This window comes from Euprymna scolopes, chromosome 6 (assembly GCF_053919585.1).
Source record: "Euprymna scolopes isolate OS-2025 chromosome 6, ASM5391958v1, whole genome shotgun sequence".
Lineage (NCBI taxonomy): Eukaryota > Metazoa > Mollusca > Cephalopoda > Sepiida > Sepiolidae > Euprymna > Euprymna scolopes.
In genome coordinates this window covers 149,226,432-149,245,349 of record NC_136487.1, presented here as the reverse complement: position 1 = coordinate 149,245,349, position 18,918 = coordinate 149,226,432, and the positions used below count along the sequence as shown (strand labels likewise).

Genomic DNA, 18,918 nt, shown 5'->3' with positions numbered 1-18,918 from the left:
ATGCTCGATTACCTGAAAAGTATGGTTCCCTGTCTACCTATTTACTATGCCTCCCCACGGGACAGAGTTAGACACCAGGGTCGTTTTTTAACGTGGAGAAAAGGTACAAAAATAAAAAAATTGTCTCAATCGTGAAGGACTGATCCGCCACCGAGAGAGAACAAGAAATGGAAGTGCAGCATCTGAAGAACAGATACTACACTTTGAGGTATTTATTTTCTCCCCCACTGAACAAATTAGGCACAAGGCCGATTTTTAAAGTAAGGAGTGAAGGGGAAATGGGGAAAACTCCCCGGGGAGTAGGGGAGCTGGATAGTGACAATTGGTATGAAGGGTTGCCCCTACATTGACCAAGGTCTTATATGTAGGGTTTCCCCCACATATGGTCTTTGCTTGCAGTATCTGCCGGAACAGATGGTATTTATTTGCTCCCCCACCGAGCAAATTAGGCACAAGGCCGATCTTTAAAGTGAGGAGTGAAGGGGAAATGGGGACCAACTCCCCGGGGAGTAGGGGAGCTGGATAGTGACAATTGGTATGAAGGGTTGCCCCTACATTGACCAAGGTCTTATATGTGGAGTTGCCCCCACATATGGTCTTTGCTTGCAGTATCTGCCGGAACAGATGGTATTTATTTGCTCCCCCACTGAGCAAATTAGGCACAAGGCCGTTTTTAATGTGAGGTAAAAACCAGCTCCCCTAAAAGTAGGCAAAAAGGGGGCACTCTGGTTACCAAAAAAAATAATTGTCCCAGTATAGAGGGTTTCCCCTCCATTGACTGGTACAAATTATCTTAAGTGCAGTATCTGCCGGAACAGATGGTATTTATTTGCTCCCCCACCGAGCAAATTAGGCACAAGGCCAATTTTTAATGTGAGGAGTGAAGGGAGGGGGAAGGGAAAAAGGGGACCAGCTCCGAGAGGTGGGAAATGGGAGCTGGTTAAAGGTCAGGCATGTGGGATTGATATTTATTTGCTGCCCACATCAGCAAAATGTGGCACAAGGCCGGAAAGTGGGAACCCCGCAGGCTCCCCTAAAGGAGGGGCACTCCTGCAATTTTAAAAATTGCCTGAGTAACCCCGTCGGCATTCCTCGGTCGGGGCGCCTCAGGCAGCAAGCAATAAACTTGCCCCACCGGAAAGCCCGGTGGCAAGGCCTGGGAGGGTGGACCTCCTAGGTATTACCCAGGCGGTGTACCTCAGTCCAACAGGTGCTGGCCGGTTCCCGGCCCCTCACCTGTTGGGCTGAGTGTCAAGTGACGAATCCTTGACAAGTAAGGTCAGGCATGTGGGGTTGCCCCCACATCTGGTCTTTGCTAGTCATAGCTAGTCCTAGCTAGTCATAGCTTGCAGTATCTGCCGGAACAGATACTACACTTTGATCTTGACCAAAAGGCCAAGTTTACGTTAGACTACGATGCCATATAACCATATAAATACTACGAAAACTTATTCTTTACGATTTAAGAGCTTAATTAAATGTTGTTTAACTGAGTCTTTTTTTTTTCTATATCTTTTGATCAAATAAAATACATGCTAAAATATTTATCAATCTGTAGATTGAATTTGTTTGAAAAAGAAACATTTGAAGTATTCTAATTATCTGGAATTTGCAATTAATTCACTATGTGATACTTTTATTCCTTTTATCTATCACACTCTTAGTGTTCGTGTGTCTCCTGTACTTATTTTATATTGTTTCTATAATATATGCCTTTATTACTGCATCTCGTTCTTTCTCTCTGTCTTGATTTGTTAACAGACGAATAAAATAAAACTCCCCCTACAAAACTAGTCTAGCTAAACGACTTAAATCGAGGAGAAACTTCCGAAGCCATATCCTGCGTCTACCAACATATCACAAATAGATCTGATTGCTAATATAAACAAAAGGAAATGTAATGCGAATATCACCTCTCTTATCTCACATGTATTCAGTGGAGTGCGATCAACCGCCCGAGCATAGGAATGTAACGATCTAAACCTGCTATGGCCGGATGAGATCAGAAAATGAACTTAACTATTTGCGAATGTGGAAAGGCTGATTGTGCAATACAGAACTGTTTTGTTTGTCTTGTACTGCCCAATAATCACATATTTAAAAAAAATTCACAGAGCTCAATGATAATGCAAAGGGTGGTATAAAGAAGTGAAAGTTGTATCATAACCATTAGCGATGGGATAATTTTAATATTTTTCCCGGTTCAACTACAATTACCTATCCGGTTTTACATTCCGATACAATTATCAATTCGATACCGATTCTTTCAAATTTTTAAGTATTTAATTATAAATGCATTTTTCGGATTACGATAAAAACATGTGTAATATGTTCATGTATTTCCGCAAACGTAAAAATACACTTAGGTGGAGGATATATAGATTTTATTTTTGTTCGGTAATTTAAAATGAAGAAGTCTTCACTGTTTCATTATTAGTATCAACAATATCAAATTATGTTTTAAACAAAAATTATTAAATAAATAAAAAAGACAAGAAAAAATGAAAAGAATCGTTTTTGGCCTCGGAAAAATGCATCAAATTTTCCGATCCTGATACAGATTTCGATACCAGAAAATTTTCCGATTTTTTCAATTCCCGACTCCGATTCCGATTAATGGTCTACACACTAATAACCACCAACGTCGAAGACACAAAACAAAGAATAAAAGTTTCAGGAGTTCTAATTCCACTTACCTTCTAAGATTGGAAATGTCTGAAAATCAAACAGATCATGTCCGAGGAATATTCCAAAGAGAGCAGAAAGATGCACGAGTTCATATTGACATTCATCTGAGTTACTTGAGCTGTGGAAATTTGTACTTATAATGCGCGCACTGGGAAGATCAGAACCTGAGATTATACTGCCTCGCGGAGCATCAATATCTGTAAAGATAATAAAAGAAAGAGAGAAAAGTTAATACGTACTCAGCACGTCACCCATTACACTAGAATATTTTACTCAGTAAGATACATAATTTTCGCATCACAGATTGCTAACATTACGGAAGAAGACAAAGCCTGGCAAGGTGGACCTCCTAAAACTGCACATACCTCAGATAAACAGTGAAAAAGCCATTCTCAAAAATGGGAGAGACTCTGCCGATTTGATTTTGGTCAAATGTTAAAGGTCGCGGCCAGAGCAAAAGACAAGAAAATTCTGTATAGGCATTAAACTATGTCTGTGTTTTTCTTGTATATTATTAAATGAAGAATCATTTCTATTTAAAATCAAGTGAGTAATGTGCCAGCAATTTCTGAATAATGAAAATAATACCGCATCAGGTCAAATTCGTTCGCCATCTTGTTTTGATTTCACTTATTCAGAGAATATTGCTATATTTCGAGCACACTTCTCAAATTTTAAATGTGTAATGCAAACTAGATTTTCAATCAAATTACTCATTTAATAATATATAAGAAAAACAACATGAATCCATTTTAAATTGCCTGCCGAACGAAATCTTATTAGATGTACTCAATATTTTAATGTTCGTACTCCGAACAATTTAAATCTTGTATCTATTCCTGAATATACAGTAACAAAAATTTATATAATGGCGTAATGTAAGCAAACTATAAGATATTTGCAGTTTCTCTTCCAATTTTCGAATTTTTAATCATGTCCAAACGCATTTCATTTTCTTTCGGTGGATTGATTGTTGCCATTTCTTCTGATGAGTAAAGGGCAAAATAGATTCACTGATTGATATAATAATACGATGATAGATTTTGTGCTACTGCCAAGAATTATAAATGTAAACTGAATGAAAAGAATAAATTGTAAGCTGGTCAACATTATGAAATTTGAAATATAAACTTGTGTCTTTTATTCATTAAATGCTCTGTAATTACATCGAGCTTATTAAATAAGGATTGGTATATATATAAAAGAGAAATATAAGTGAATAAAGAATATTTCCACAGAAATATACGTATATATATATATATATATATGTGTGTGTGTGTGTATATATAGTCATCCACATACATACTGTTTCGTTGTTTCACAACTCATCAGTGCGGCTAGACAGGCAACTACCTCAAGCCAGGTTTGTACGACAGTTAAGGCTCCTAATCACTACGCTATTGGCGGCTGCTGCGTGGGTCATGAGTTTTACGATGTTTGGACATCATCCGAACTACCTCTGCTCGATTTGTTTACACAAAAAGCATCACTTATACGCTAATGGTAATTCGTGTATCACTTCTCAATATGCTCAAATCAAGATAAGGAGCATTATAGTCATCCACATACAGTACTGTTTCGCTGTTTCACAGCTCATCAGTCCGGCTAGAAAGGCAACTACCTCAAGCCAGGATTGAAATCCGACCGTTTATACGACAGTAACCCCACAAACGCACTTAAAATTTCATAGATACGTACGTAAACAAACATATATACATGCAGATACACACAATACTTAATGTAAAGTACTTGGCCTACTGGACTCTGTCATGGATGTTTGAGGGCAACCTTGTATCAGGATACTTTTCCCTAGAAGTAAACCCTGACTAAATATTCAAAATGACATAGTATTCGCGACTCAAATAAGATCTCCGTATGGCTAATCCACGCTAGCTTTCATGAGGAAGGGTGCACCCACTCCAAGTGATGTTACCTCAAGTAATAACATGAACTTTGGTTCTCCACCAGACTAGATGAATTCTTGTCCTGAAATCCACAAAGACAAAAGAAAAACATTATAACTAGAGCTATAACGAAAGCCTATTCTTTTCATTGTTTTGGCTCTCGAGTATATATCCGACACAGTTAGACACAATTAAGCAATCAAGAACCACATCACTCTACATAAAAACGTATCAGATATCAATGGATATATACCTGAGAATATGCTGTTGTCATAGCCCTAATTATAACATATTAAATGGTCAATTAAGGATAAGGAAATAATATTCTCAACTTATTCACTAACCCCGTTGCGTCATCTATTTCAGAAACGTCAGATATATAATGAACGAAATTTTCTTAGGTGCATCTAATATTTGAATGTTCGGATTCCGACAAATTTAAATCTATTGTTACTTATATCGCGCCAGCCTCTTAAAATATGAACATTATCTACATGTACGGGTATCGTCCCCCTCACTTGTTCCAACATCTTTGAAAATGCTTCATCAAATAAAACCCATAAAGTCAGTTTCCTTTATCGCTCTAAACACTTTCTCACAACCGAGGCTGTTCCCTATGATAAGAAATCTACTATCAAACTATATATGTTGTACAGTAATCATGTAAAATTCTGTCTCATTTGTAAGTTCTTAATAAAATGCAGAAACGTATTTGTAATTTCTTCTTTACTGCAACCTTTTTTTCACAAATGTAATATTGCTTGTGTCCGTCTTTTCTATAAATATTATTATTATGCATGGAGCATTGGTCACATCTGGGCTGGTGCATCTATCACTAACCTCTCCCTCTTAGATAAAGTAAAAAAAAAAAAAAGAGTTGTCAATCTAATCGGTCCCACTTAATAAACTAAGCTCCAGCCCCTGTCTCATCGCCGCAATGTTGCATCACTGTGCCTATTTTACAAATATTTTAATGGAATGTGTTCTGATGAACTTGTTTCACTTGTATCCCCTCGACGTACATATCCCCGACTAACCCGCTCAGCATAGATACCTTACCCTTTCACTCTTGTTGTCGCTAAATGCCAGAAAGATTTCTATTCTAATAGTTTCTTCCCTCGAACAGCTAGACTTTGGAATTCAAATATATTGTTAATCTTTCCTAGACATGGCCCCAAATAGTAGCCCTTTACGTCCAAGTGGCGATATGCTTTTTAAAGATGAACATGAGTAAAAAAAAAAAAAAAAAGAATTATGTCGTGTGTTATTCATATTTGTCTCAATTACTCTATGCATCATTTGTTTCAGCTCGTTTGATTTTGGGGTTTAGTGGTCTTCATCAATTCACCGTTTTGATACTTCATTGTAATACAGATTTTTATTCCAGTAGCTTCTTTTGAAAAACTTCACACTTGTGTAATTCTCTTACCACTTACTGTTTTCCTCCTGCATATAGCCTTGATCTTTTCAAGAATAAGGCATTCCCTGTCTTTGCAATAATCATCTTTTGTTCCTGTTAGCTCCTTACATCAAGAGGTTTAACGCCTTGTCCAGAGCGGTAAAAAATAACACCGAGGAATGTTTTTTTAGCTTGTTAAAACAGGCAAAAGTTATAACACTTTTACTTAGAATAAGTACGTTATGCCAAATTGATGGTCGAATCATCACGAGCCGCATCTTCCGCTTGGTGTGGATTGCGAATTCACGTGACATATTTTTCACGATTCATTCCGATCGAGGACAAGTTGGTTGATTGACGCCCAACTGTTAAGAGACGTCCAATCAAAATTTTCTCTCCACCTTCTCCCTGTTTTTTCTTTTCATCTTTTGCCTTCTAACATACCCTCAAAACATAACTTTGACAGGCCAGTGGTTGATCGTTTGACATGGCCAAACATTTTAAAGGTTTTACTTTTGATTTTATTAAATAGATGGGGGCAGAGAAGTGGTTTAATGGAAAGTTAATATTTTTTTCAATCAGGCGATGTGCTTTGAACAGTGTTAAATATATCTTGGCAAGAGCATCCCACAAAGCAGCAACTTTATGGCAACCTACCTGCCATGTCTATGGTTTGCCGGTTACTGCCAGAGGAGCAAGCAAGAGCTGGTGAGAAATGTATTGATGTGGACTCCACAATTTACTATTCCAGTAGTTTCTTCCTAAGAATCGTAAATTTGTGGAACTTTTTTCTGCTGACTGTTTTTCCCTTACCTATAACTTTGACATTTTCAAGACAAAGACCAATAGGCATATTCCGCCTTTGCGATAATCATCTATAGTTCGTATTATCTCCTTACGTAAAGTGGTTTCATGTCTTGTCTCACGCGATTTCCATTAAAAAGAAAAACAAAATGTCTACCTTCAATTAATGTTTTTCAAATGCTTCTATATTGTACTCACCGTCATCATAAAGGGCGGGAAGATATCGTTCAAAAGGAGTGCTTGACTTTCCAAAAAATGGATTCCGAAGATTGTTGCATGAGCCGTCGGCATTTCGATAGGGATAAGTCTCATCACAATCCAACGATGCACTGAATGGACATTCTTGTTGTAATTCGAAAGGAGGTTGAATCGCTGGGAGAATGTTCGCCGTGGATATCATCTTATTTTTTAATCTAAAATGCAAAAATATTGTTAATTAATGTTAACGATTATACCGATAATTAAAACACTCTAAGCAAAAATCATACTCCTCTACAAATTTACGCCCTAGCCATGTGACGCATATGAACCAAAATCTTCACACTTATAGGTGTCAATACCGTGATAGTAGTGTTGTGGACACACACACACACACACACACACACACACACACACACACACACACACACACACACACACACACACACACACACACACACACACACACACAAATATATATATACAAATATATATATATGTATACATACATACATATATATATGTATGCATGTATATATATATATATATATATACGTACATGCATACACACACACACACACACACACACACACACACACACATATATATATATATATATATATATATATATATATATATATAGCGGTTTAACGGTATAAAACTTATAAATTGCTTTAAAGAAAATAGTCGGCAAACCCGAAGGGCCCCTTTCGCCAACAAACTCATCGTTGAGCTGTACAAATAAAAAACAAATAAAAAATATCACGTAAGAGGTGGGAATACGAATAAAATATTTACAATTATGCATTTGTACATGTATTTTACATAATTGTAAATATTTTATTTTATTTGTATTCCCATCCGTCTTTCATTTATTTTTCTTCTTCTTCCATAAAATTTGCACGCACAACCTATTAAGTCTCTGCTCTCACATAATATTTTAATTTATTTTTTGTTGCACAGTGCAACGATACACATACACACACACACACACGCACACGCACACACACACATATATACACATGTATTTTTTCATATATATATATATATATATATATATATATATATATATATATATACTATCAGGGAGACCCGACGTTGCCCGGGATTGAATCAACGAATATTTCACACTCCTATATTTTTATTATCATCAAATCCCTGAATCGCCCGGAAGGAAGCTTCACATGCCTCCATGCAGTAACTTAGTCCAAAATATGTTATTCAACATTGCACTCAAGAGAACCTACTGTTTCTTTTATAAAATTATTTTATATAAACTTCATTCCAGTTAACGAAAAAAAAAAAACAAAAAAAACATTAAGAAATGTATGTGCGGGGTTTGAACCTACAGACCACGTCATGCAAAAAAAACAAAAAAAAAACACATAAATTTTCAAGTCTTATAAAATTCTTTTCAGTTAACGAAAAAAAAACTTAAGACATTTACGTGCGGAGTTTTAACTTACAGACCACGTCATGTAAAAAAACAACAACAAAAAACAAAAAAAACACGCTATCAAATTACTCACTGTAGAATCTTCACGGCCTGTTGTTCTATCATTGTTGGTAAATGACGACATAGAAAAAAATGGCTTTACCGATGATAGATAAATTAAAATAGCTGTTTCGATTATCGATTATCGGTAATTATCGGGGGTATTCTTAGATAAAAAGTAACTAAGATCATTCTCAGACTTATACACTAAAGTTCTATAAATTTTAAAGAAAATCTGTTCAGCTGTTTTGGAGTCTATAAGGAACGAATTCACATACATACAGAGAAAGTTGTATTCATATAATTATATTGTATATATATATATATATATATATAAATATATATATATATATATATATGTATATCGATGACTAAAATATATTTTATAAAAGCCCCCCCCCTCTTGGGTTGAGCACTATCGTAAATAATCTTACTCGCTACTTAATTTAGCTGAAAAAATGCGAAGCTCGCGGTTTGTTTACAAACAAACGTTTGAGCCCTTTACGAGTGGCGGACGGATGTTTATTTAAATAGACATTCGGACAGATTAAATACGGCCCCCGCTTCCGTAGTCAGGGGGTAGAACTGCCGACTCTCATCACGACGGTTTTAGGTTCGATCCTTGGCTTGGGATAGGTGTTAGTCTAGCGGTACTGATGAGTTGTGAAACAACGAAACAGGACTGTATGTCGATGACTAAAATATATTTTGTATTATATATATATATATATATATATATATATATATATACAGAGAAAGAGAGAGAGAGAGAGAGAGAACGAGAGTAAGAAAAACAAAACAAGCTAACATGTATCTTTTAACAAATCAAATATGGGATGAAAAAAGTATCCTTACAATTCGAGAATGCGTCTAGACGTTTCAGTGAAAACCTGGCCAATTTCTGCAATTTGAAGGTCATTATCTCCGTAATTTGGTACTCCAAGCCCATTCATTGGAAGGGTCAGCCATGTTACTTGTTCAGCCTCTTCTTCACTCGTAGACGCTATCATAATTAAAAGATAAAGAAAAGAAAGGCATACTTTTGAACACTTTTTTATGTTTACGCATTATTGTAACTAGTGATGGGACGATTCCAAAATATTTCCCGATTCCGATACAGTTACCGATTCCGTACTAAATTCTCGGTTCCATACAATTACTGATTCCGATTCTTTATAAATATCTAAATATTCAACTATGAAATGGTTATTTTGTCCCGGTTACCGTAAAAACACATCTTAAATGCATATGCATTTTCTTAAACGTAGAAACACATTTGTTGAGGGGGTGATCTATAGATGTTAGTTTTACTGAAAGTTAAATAAATAACTATTTATTATTTTATTATTATTACCACCAGTTAAAGATATTTAAAAAAAAACATCAAACAAACAAATAATAATAAAAGGAATCCTTTTTGTCATTGGAAAATAGGCACACATTTTCCGATTCTGATACCGATTTCCATACCCCGTAAAGTTCTGATTTTCCCGATTCCTGATTTCAATTCTGATTAATCGTCCCAACACTTACTGTAACGAAATCTTTTTCAATGGTGTGGTTACATATTAACCCTCGGACCCAACACGATGTGTCTGAGACAGTCGAAAGGAAACGAAATGAAGAAATTTGACTCGTTTTTTTTTCTTCAGTTTTAACAAAAGGCATGTATTACTGGTACTTTCTAACAAGGCATGAATCCTATTTTTTTTATAGTTTCTCTCGCATCAACATGTGTTACCACCATCATCTCGCGCACCGGCTTAGTCATTTGCATATGGGACATGCAACCATCGCTGCTAAATATCCATCAGCGGCTCTGTTACAATGTAAAATGAAAGTTTTCAAATGGATTTTTAATGAATAATAAAAAAAAATGAATAACCACACTTCTCTTCAATGACTATATTTCTCTTGTAAAATAATATCAGTTTTAAATAAAGTTTATATTTGATTAGCAGGGAGACACAACCTTGCCCGCGATTCAACAAATATTCCACACCGTACGTTTATTTTCATCAAAATCGATGAAATTGCCCATTTTTTAAAACCAACTCGATTCACTGCATGCTCTAGTTGGGAACCCATTGTAGTGCACCGGGATGAAACTACTGATGATTTTATAAAAATTATTTTTATATAAAACTAGCCTGGGTTCCCGGCGTTGCCCGGGTTTTTGGAGGTGTGTGTTGAGCAAAAAAAAAAAAAAAATGGTAGTAGGCAGAAGAAAAAGAATGTAAAAAAAAAAGCGTGACGTCTTTACCATTGCGTCCATCGCCAAACCGGAAGTGGCGAAGGTTTAAATTAAGACTAGTTAATCGAGAATACGGGATGACTTTCGAAAATATCTGCGAAAAAAGCGACTCCTCCTTGTAGAAAACTGCCCAGTTGAGAGTGAAGAAATGAATGTTTTAAGCCTATTTTTCGATATTTGTCAGCCGAAGGGTCGTTCTTAAAAACGATATTAATTTTGTGAAAATCCGTTGCTTTTGTCGAAACCTTTAGGCATACATACATACATAATACATACATACATACATACATACATACATACATACATACATACATTTAAGCAGACAGGTGAGATTTATATTATAGAAGATGACAGGAATTAAACTTTGAAATGCAAAAGTCATGTATTATGGTTCAAGTATGCTCTAAAGAGAAATATTCATTTCAAACGCGCTTTTGATTTATGCCGGGTCCTTCTGATTGTGTGGTGATAAACTTCTCAAATGCACCAGTGATGTTCGATTTTTTAAGGTATTAACTTTGTTCAAAATTAGTCTGTTCCTTCTTTAACCAGATTTTTCGATTATAGATTAACAATTTTCGATATTTATCAGGGACATTCTGATATAAAATCTATCTAAGAACACTTCCACCCACATATAGTACATTTTTGTGAAATATAATAACAATCGGCCTAGTCATTCCGAAGTCCATAGGGAAAGAACACACACGCAGACAAAATGATTTATATATAAGTAGAGATTTGGCATATACGGCGATTTAATGAGTATGATTTAATGAGTATGATTCACGGTGTACGACAATTAGTTCAGCTATGGTCACGTGTAGTTTAGTCGATAGCTGATTTTTTTTTATTATTCAGTTTTCACCCCGAACAAGGCACAATGCTACGTTGAAGTAGGGGCTTACTATCGGGGACATAAGTTGCAGGGATATTATAAAGGGAGATGAACAGCAAGATTAAAATTACAGTTGAACTTCTGCATGTCAGTGCAGTTGGGAAAGCAGAATCCCAGAAGGGAGTTCCCAAGTCTCGCAGTTCTGGGGAAGAAGCTATTGGAATAAAAGGCTTTCTTACACCTAAGGATCTCTATTGTGTAGGGGTGGGATTTGTCTGCTTGTCGGGTTTATCAGGGGTATTTACATTGTAGGGGTACAAGTGCTTGTGGTTCGTCAGAGCATTCACCATTAAAATAAAATGATTGGTGGGATTAATCGTGTCATACGTATATATTTACGCATTTGTTCAATTAATAATACTCATAAAAAGAATAACAAATAAAAGTTATATTCACAATGGAAGAACAATAGCTTTATAAACTACTATGCATATTGCTTTGCAAAAGGACTATCCATTAATTCACTGTTCATTTTATTGTTTTATTATTCAGTCCTTTTTTTTTTATTTTAATAAAGAACATAGTTTTACTTATCGATATATCTTCCATGTCCGGTCCGGTCAATTTACCGCTGGTGGTTGAAATCTTTCCAATTTACCCGCAACATCGGAACATAGGTCCCGCTAGTACGAAATAATTGAGTTTAGAAGTCATTTTTTTTTTTTACAAAAGCGCTACCACATATCAAGGCCCGGAGGCCACTCGAGGATAAGGGTTAATGAGTGTATTGTAGTCATTGAGTCAATCGTTTGTGGAAATTTGGTATATAATTACATTATTTACGAGGACGGTTCAATAAGAACTTGTTTACATTGGACTTGAAACGACAATATTGTAGTCAGCTGAACAGACAAGCGGAACGGACAAATAGGTAGTTCTAGAAAAGAAGCTGTGCATGGAATCCACGTTCAGGCTTAGGCACCGATAAAGAGTGGGGGAATTTGGCTTGACGAGTGATTTTTATGAAAATTTGGCAAGGGAGGGTCATAAATTGGAGCTCAGGCGAACATTTGCGACTAAAACCTTAGTAAATACACATAAAATGTAAGGTCCAGGTAGATAAAGGCGTTTAGATCTTAAATCTCTCGTATCTATTATCTAAAGACAGTACAAACGCAACTCGTAGTAAAAAAACAAATGGATATCTGTCATGCCAATTCATGACGAGACAAAAACTAATGCATGTCTAATCGTGGCTAGAAGAAAAGTAGACAATATCTATATTTAACATACAGATCAAAATAGTTGCATTATCTAAATATTAATTTACTTGTCGGTATGTGCAGTGTCACAAAAAAAAATAATCGGAAACATTAATTAATGAGAAACGGATTACCTCCCTCTATAGTGGCTCTTTATCAGTCAAAAATCATTAAAACCATTTCCTCTCCAAAAATTAAAACAAAAAAACAAAAAACATAGCTGTCCTTTGCGGTTTCAAATTGGCTATTTTATAATTTTTCAAAAAGTCATATTGAGAGGAAACTATTTTATCATTATAGTTTTATTTTAAAATTGAAAAGCATGTGCAAGTGAATTGACATCTGTTCTTTTATAATTTATAACAAAAAATATTCCTTTATAATTTATAATTTATAAAAAAATTATTTAGAAAAAAACAAAACAATGTTTTGTGCATTTAATTTTCACTGAAAAAAATAATCTAAATTTTTTAAATCAATTCTTTTTAGCTTTAAAAGGTTTAAAAAGAATTTGCTGAAAAATTGTTTTAAATTTGTCGTTATTTGTTTTGCTTTATTTTTTATTCGTTTTATTAATAACTAGCGGGGGTACCCGGCGTTGCCCGAGTGTTTGTTTCCGGGGCGGGGGGGAGTTTTAAAAAATGTTATGGTAGGTAAGTAGGAAGGATCAAACCCGGAGTCATGAGTAAAAGTAGGAAAATAAAGTGTGAAAAAAAAAACAAAAAAAAAACATCTGCAACGTTAACAGTTCGGCCACCAAGAAAAGTCCATTCCAGTTGTTTAGGAAAAAAAAACAAAAAAAAAACGACAACGGTAGGTCGGCGCGAACGTGAAAATATAATGTGAATTGTCCAGCACGCTAACCACTACGCCACAGAGCACTGCAGCTTAGTTTAGTGATTTTAAATAACTTCACATGAAAGAACTACGAAGCCAAACCGGTGTTCTCTTCTCAACTGTTCCTTGTGAACGATCCCCAAACCGTGTTAAGTGGTGGCAGGGGGAGGAGGAATTTATTAGAGAGAAAATATTTTACCACTTCCATTGATCTTAACCGATTTTGGCCGTGACTTCTCAGCAGAAAAAGTATAGAAATCTAAGATTATCGAGGAATTTGAGAAATAATAAGCCTATAACACACCTCAGATATTGTTCTGCCGTTTGTGCATATTATATTTGCATGAAATATCTTGATTTTTAATCCTATTAAGGTCAAAATCAGACGGGAAAAATGAGTTCATTTTATTTATATAGAGAAGATGTGTTTTAAAAATTTTCAACTACTGTAGAATTTCCATGGGTTCTGCTTGTTTGTATTAACTATATATTAATAGGATATCGTGTGTCGTATTTATTTATTTATTTTTTATATGCCACGCTTACATCCGAGTGACTGTCGTTTAATTTCTATGAACTTCATGTCTTGTGATAAATAATTTTACCAAGAATTCTTCATAAGTTTTGGTTTCGGTTTCGATTATAGCTTATAGTATTCAAGTCATCTATTTTTTTTATAAATAATTTTACCAAGCATTTTTAATAAGTTTTGGTTTCGACTTCGATTATGGCTGATGCCACTAAAGTCATTAATTTTTAAAAAATAATTCTATCAAGAATTCTTCATAAGTTTTGGTTTCAGTTTCGATTATAGCTAAAGGAATTATAGTTATATATATTTCATAAGTTTGGGTTTCAGTTTTCATTTAAGCTGATGCACCCAAGTCATATGTATATTTTTTTCTTTGAAATCGCAGCTTTATCATATATAAAAATCGATAGAACATTAACTCTGTAATAATATCTACGAAATTTGTAAGAATTAAAATATTATATGTAAGCGTACTTTAGGTCCGAGCTACGCCGGGCGTCCCTGCTAGCCAAGATAAATACTTTTGCAGTTTTAACTAACACGCTACAATAATATCAGAGCGTCTCCATTTCCGCTGAACATCTACAGAATGCCAACATCAATATATTATATATGAATGAATCCCCTGTGGAATTTCTACAGGTCTTGCTAATTTGAATTATTCAGACTAGAAGATAATCTCGTGACACACTGGTTATCTTTAAATCATCAAAGTTAAGCCATATGGAGCCTGTCTAGTATCAGATGGATGACTATTTTACTATAACCGGAATATAATGATAACAGCTTATGAATTTAACATTCCATGTAAAGTTTCTTCGGAGGAGGAGGCAGACATAATCTACCCAAAGCTAATACTATACATATTGTTAGCGGTTTGTTTTATATCTTCGATGTTATTCTTATAACATTTCGGCCGATGTAACCGACGTTTTAGGTGTATTTTGTGCAAACTCTAGAATCCATATAGAATTTCGAATTTCGAAATGAACAATAGACTAAGAATAAAATTAATAAAAATGCTGAGGACTCTAACTCGATTATGGCTGATGGAAAGAGAACAATATACTTCCGGTGATAAAATATAAGGTTCAGTTCGAAACTCTCTCTATATATTCCTGAGTTAGAGATACAGATCGCCGAGTTCGACAAGACAAACAAAAGGAGGACAGTAGTTCGAATGATCCAAATAATATAAATTGTTAATCTCATCTTAATAAGTTCCAGAAGAAAATAATCACAGTTTTCAACATGATGAATAAGAATACGTAATATCCTGTTAGGTAGAAGCTTTCAACCCGCATCGGTAGAATATAATTAATGTGAACATGGATTCTGGTGAAATTATCCAATTATGATTAAAATGGCATCCATAGTTCCGCATTAAAGAGTAATTTGATATAAAAATAATACATACGATTATATTTTTTCTTTTTGGTGAATAATTCTTCTGAGGAAACCTCGTCTGTGTTTTGGTGTCTGCGAAGCACAGCCTTGAGGGCGGTCCTGTATGCAATCGAATGTTCATACTCGGAGACGGGGGTAAGACAGGAGACCAAAAATGGTAACACTGAACAGGCAATAAAAGTCTTCCAAGGACTACAAGAGAAGAGGAACAAAGAATAGATTATATAATAATGACGGGTACAAAGAGAAAAAAACAAATAACAAAAGAAAAATAAAGGAGAAAAATAAAAGAAATATAAAACAATAAAGATAAAATAAAGAAGAAAAATAAAAGGAAAAAAAGAAAATGGGGAAAACAAAAGAAAAAATAAAGCAAAATTACAAGAATTTTTTTTTTAATAATTAAAAAGAAAAAAGAAAAAGGAAAGAAAAATTAAGAAGAAAATAAAGAAACGAAGGAAATAAAGACAAAAAAAATGTATCTATTCTTCGCCATCGCTTCAAAACTTGGTTTTCATTTATTTTTTAGTATTAATCGTTGCTCTTTTGTTACGATGAAAAGAAGGCTGAATATATATATATATATATATATATATATATATATATATATATATATTAAGTAAAGTGATTTTCAATTTAAAAATTAAAAAAAATTTTTTTAAATTATAATAGTTATATTATAATTGTTATGTTATAATTGTTCTACATAACTTCATGTATACCACAAATAAAAAGCACGGATTTCCGAAACGATCGTACAGATAATTGACTTTGTTGTTGTTCCTTCTTATGAAACTGATTTTTAATTTAATTAGAATTTGATTTTTAAATTAAAATTTTTGTTTTTAAATTTTTAAATTGAAAATCACTTTACTTAATATTGAATTAGCTCTAGGACATTTAACTATCGAGCTTATTATATATCTTAATTACAACGAGCATTTCCTGTATTTTAATTAAGCTAGTAATTTCACTGTTACATTAAAATACACTTAGCTCTTTAGACTATTATTCTAATCTCCTTTAAATATATATATATATATATATATATATATATATATATATATATATATATATATATATATATATTGGAGGTGTATGTGGAGCAAAAAAAAAGTGGTAGTAGGCAGGCAGGATCGAACCCGTACCGCGAAGGAGAAAAAGAACATGAAAAAAAATAAAAAAACGTGACGTCTTTGACGTTTCGCCCATTCCAAAACGGAAGTGGGGAAGGTTTAAATTAAGGCTAGTCAATCGTAAAGAGGCGTGAATTTCGAAAATATCGGGGAAAAAAGCGACCCCTCCCTGTAGAAAAGTTCTTAGTTGAGGTTAAAGGAATTAATTTTTAGCCTATATTTCGATATTTGTCGTCCGAAGGCTGAGCTTCAAAACGACAGCAATGTCTGGAAAATATGTCGCCTCTGTCGAAAGTTAGGCAGACATACATACATACATACATACATACATACTATCATACATACATACATACATACATACATACATACATACATACATACATACATACATTAAAACAGACAGGTGAGATTTATATTATACAGGATGTATTCATCGATTATTCGTACAATACACTTTCTTTAATTACCCCAATCATTGTTCGTATAATTATTTCACCTCAGAATATTTTTTTGGTTATATCAAAATTCGCGATATAACAAATTCTAATTAGATGTAGTTTATAATTAACTGAGCATACATTCCATTTGTTATAGTCATCAATGTATTTCTCTCGCTGACTCTCACTTTATGTTGATTCAATCACTCTTTGAGATTTCTTAAAGTCTCTATGAGCATTTACTGAAAGTGCGACTCTCTCGTTCGAGCGAATTTACGAGATACTGTGCCCATACACATCATAAACATAGCTGTGAATGAGATGGCACCGCAATAAGAATTCGTATATTTATTTTACCAATAAGAATAAATGTAAGTAAAAATATTATTTTTAGTCATACAAAAAGAATACGGAATAATCACGTTGACGCACTGAAGTTGAGTTAGACCAGTACAAGAAGGGTGGTACTAGGAATGTAAGGGGTTATTATTTGAGATAGTGTCTAGCAGGGGACTATGGGGAGTTGAGCAGCTAGACATCTGTCCACATTATATTTAAACTTCTACGGGTTAAATACAGCCAGGGAAACAGGAAACAAGGAGGTAATCCCAAAGTCTTGCGATCCAACTATTACCGTAGACGTCTTTTTCCGGCATCGACGGACCTCGACATTGAAGAGGTATGATGTTGTTGCTTGACAAGATTTGTATTAATTTTAACGGAAGACAATGTTGAGACCTACGAACGATTTGGTTCACGAATGTATCCAAAAAACGAATTAAATAACCATTCTACATATACCATTTTGTTTCTTGACACGAAGTTTGACACAAGGTCATGTGTAGATTTAAGAAGCAAGCGGAACAGAATACGCTATTCTGGCCTACAAAAAATACCTAGGGCGCCTCAACGACATTCCGTGGCCGGCACGCCTCAGGCGATTAGCAATGTGTTGTCCTCCTCTCTGAGAAAAGTTAAAGCCTGTGAAGGTTTACTTTTTAAGGTGATATAATATCATAATTTCTAATATACTTATTAAGGCCAAAAGGCTATTCGAGGATAACGGTGTAATGAGTGTTGTTAGCGTAGAGACAAGATCATGGTGATTGGCAATGATTGTGATGATTGGATAGAATTTAATTATGTTAGCGGTTTGATAAGAATTTGTTTACATTGGACTTGAAAAATCATATTGTAGTCAGCTAGGTCAAAGCCTCGCGATAATATGAACCTTATACGACTAGACTGACCCATAACTCAGTTAGACAGTAGCAAAGCTATCGCCGGATTGCCCAAAACCGTTGCATGTGTTTGTTGGTGTGTGCTGGTGTATATATATATGTGTGTGTGTGTGTGTGTGTGTGTGTGTGTGTGTGTGTGTGTGTGTGTGTGTGTGTGTATGCGTGTGTGTGTGTGTGTGTGTGTGTGTGTTTTGGATGCGCGAAGAAAGGATTGTTGTCTTTTACTTACAGCATCATGACGAGTTTTCTTCGATCCCGAAGACGAATGCGATCGTATCAGCTCTAAATATGGACTTATATAGGCGATCGAACCTAGGTGAGGGGGCACGACTTGGAGCCAGTCAAGTTTTTTATTTTAGAATTTATTACTAAATAAAAATCGAATAAAAATTGAAAAGAATAAGAAAAAAGAAAAGGGGCACTAAGATGATGCAATTGAAGCACCTCGATTATATATATATATATATATATATATATATATATATA

General features: G+C 34.6%; 1 protein-coding gene across 1 annotated transcript in view; it reads right to left on the bottom strand.

Moving 5' to 3' along the window:
• LOC145278276 (salivary peroxidase/catechol oxidase-like) overlaps positions 1–18,666 on the bottom strand; it is a 45,364-nt gene extending 26,698 nt beyond the window's left edge. Inside the window, exons 1-5 of the mRNA XM_080130569.1 lie at positions 18,662–18,666; positions 15,629–15,810; positions 9,344–9,491; positions 6,994–7,208; positions 2,697–2,885 (exon numbers count right to left, since the gene is read on the bottom strand). Of these exons, the coding sequence (XP_079986695.1) occupies positions 2,697–2,885; positions 6,994–7,208; positions 9,344–9,491; positions 15,629–15,810; positions 18,662–18,666 (739 nt within the window). The remainder of the gene's footprint in view (positions 1–2,696; positions 2,886–6,993; positions 7,209–9,343; positions 9,492–15,628; positions 15,811–18,661) is intronic.
• Between the last annotated feature and the right edge of the window lie 252 nt (positions 18,667–18,918).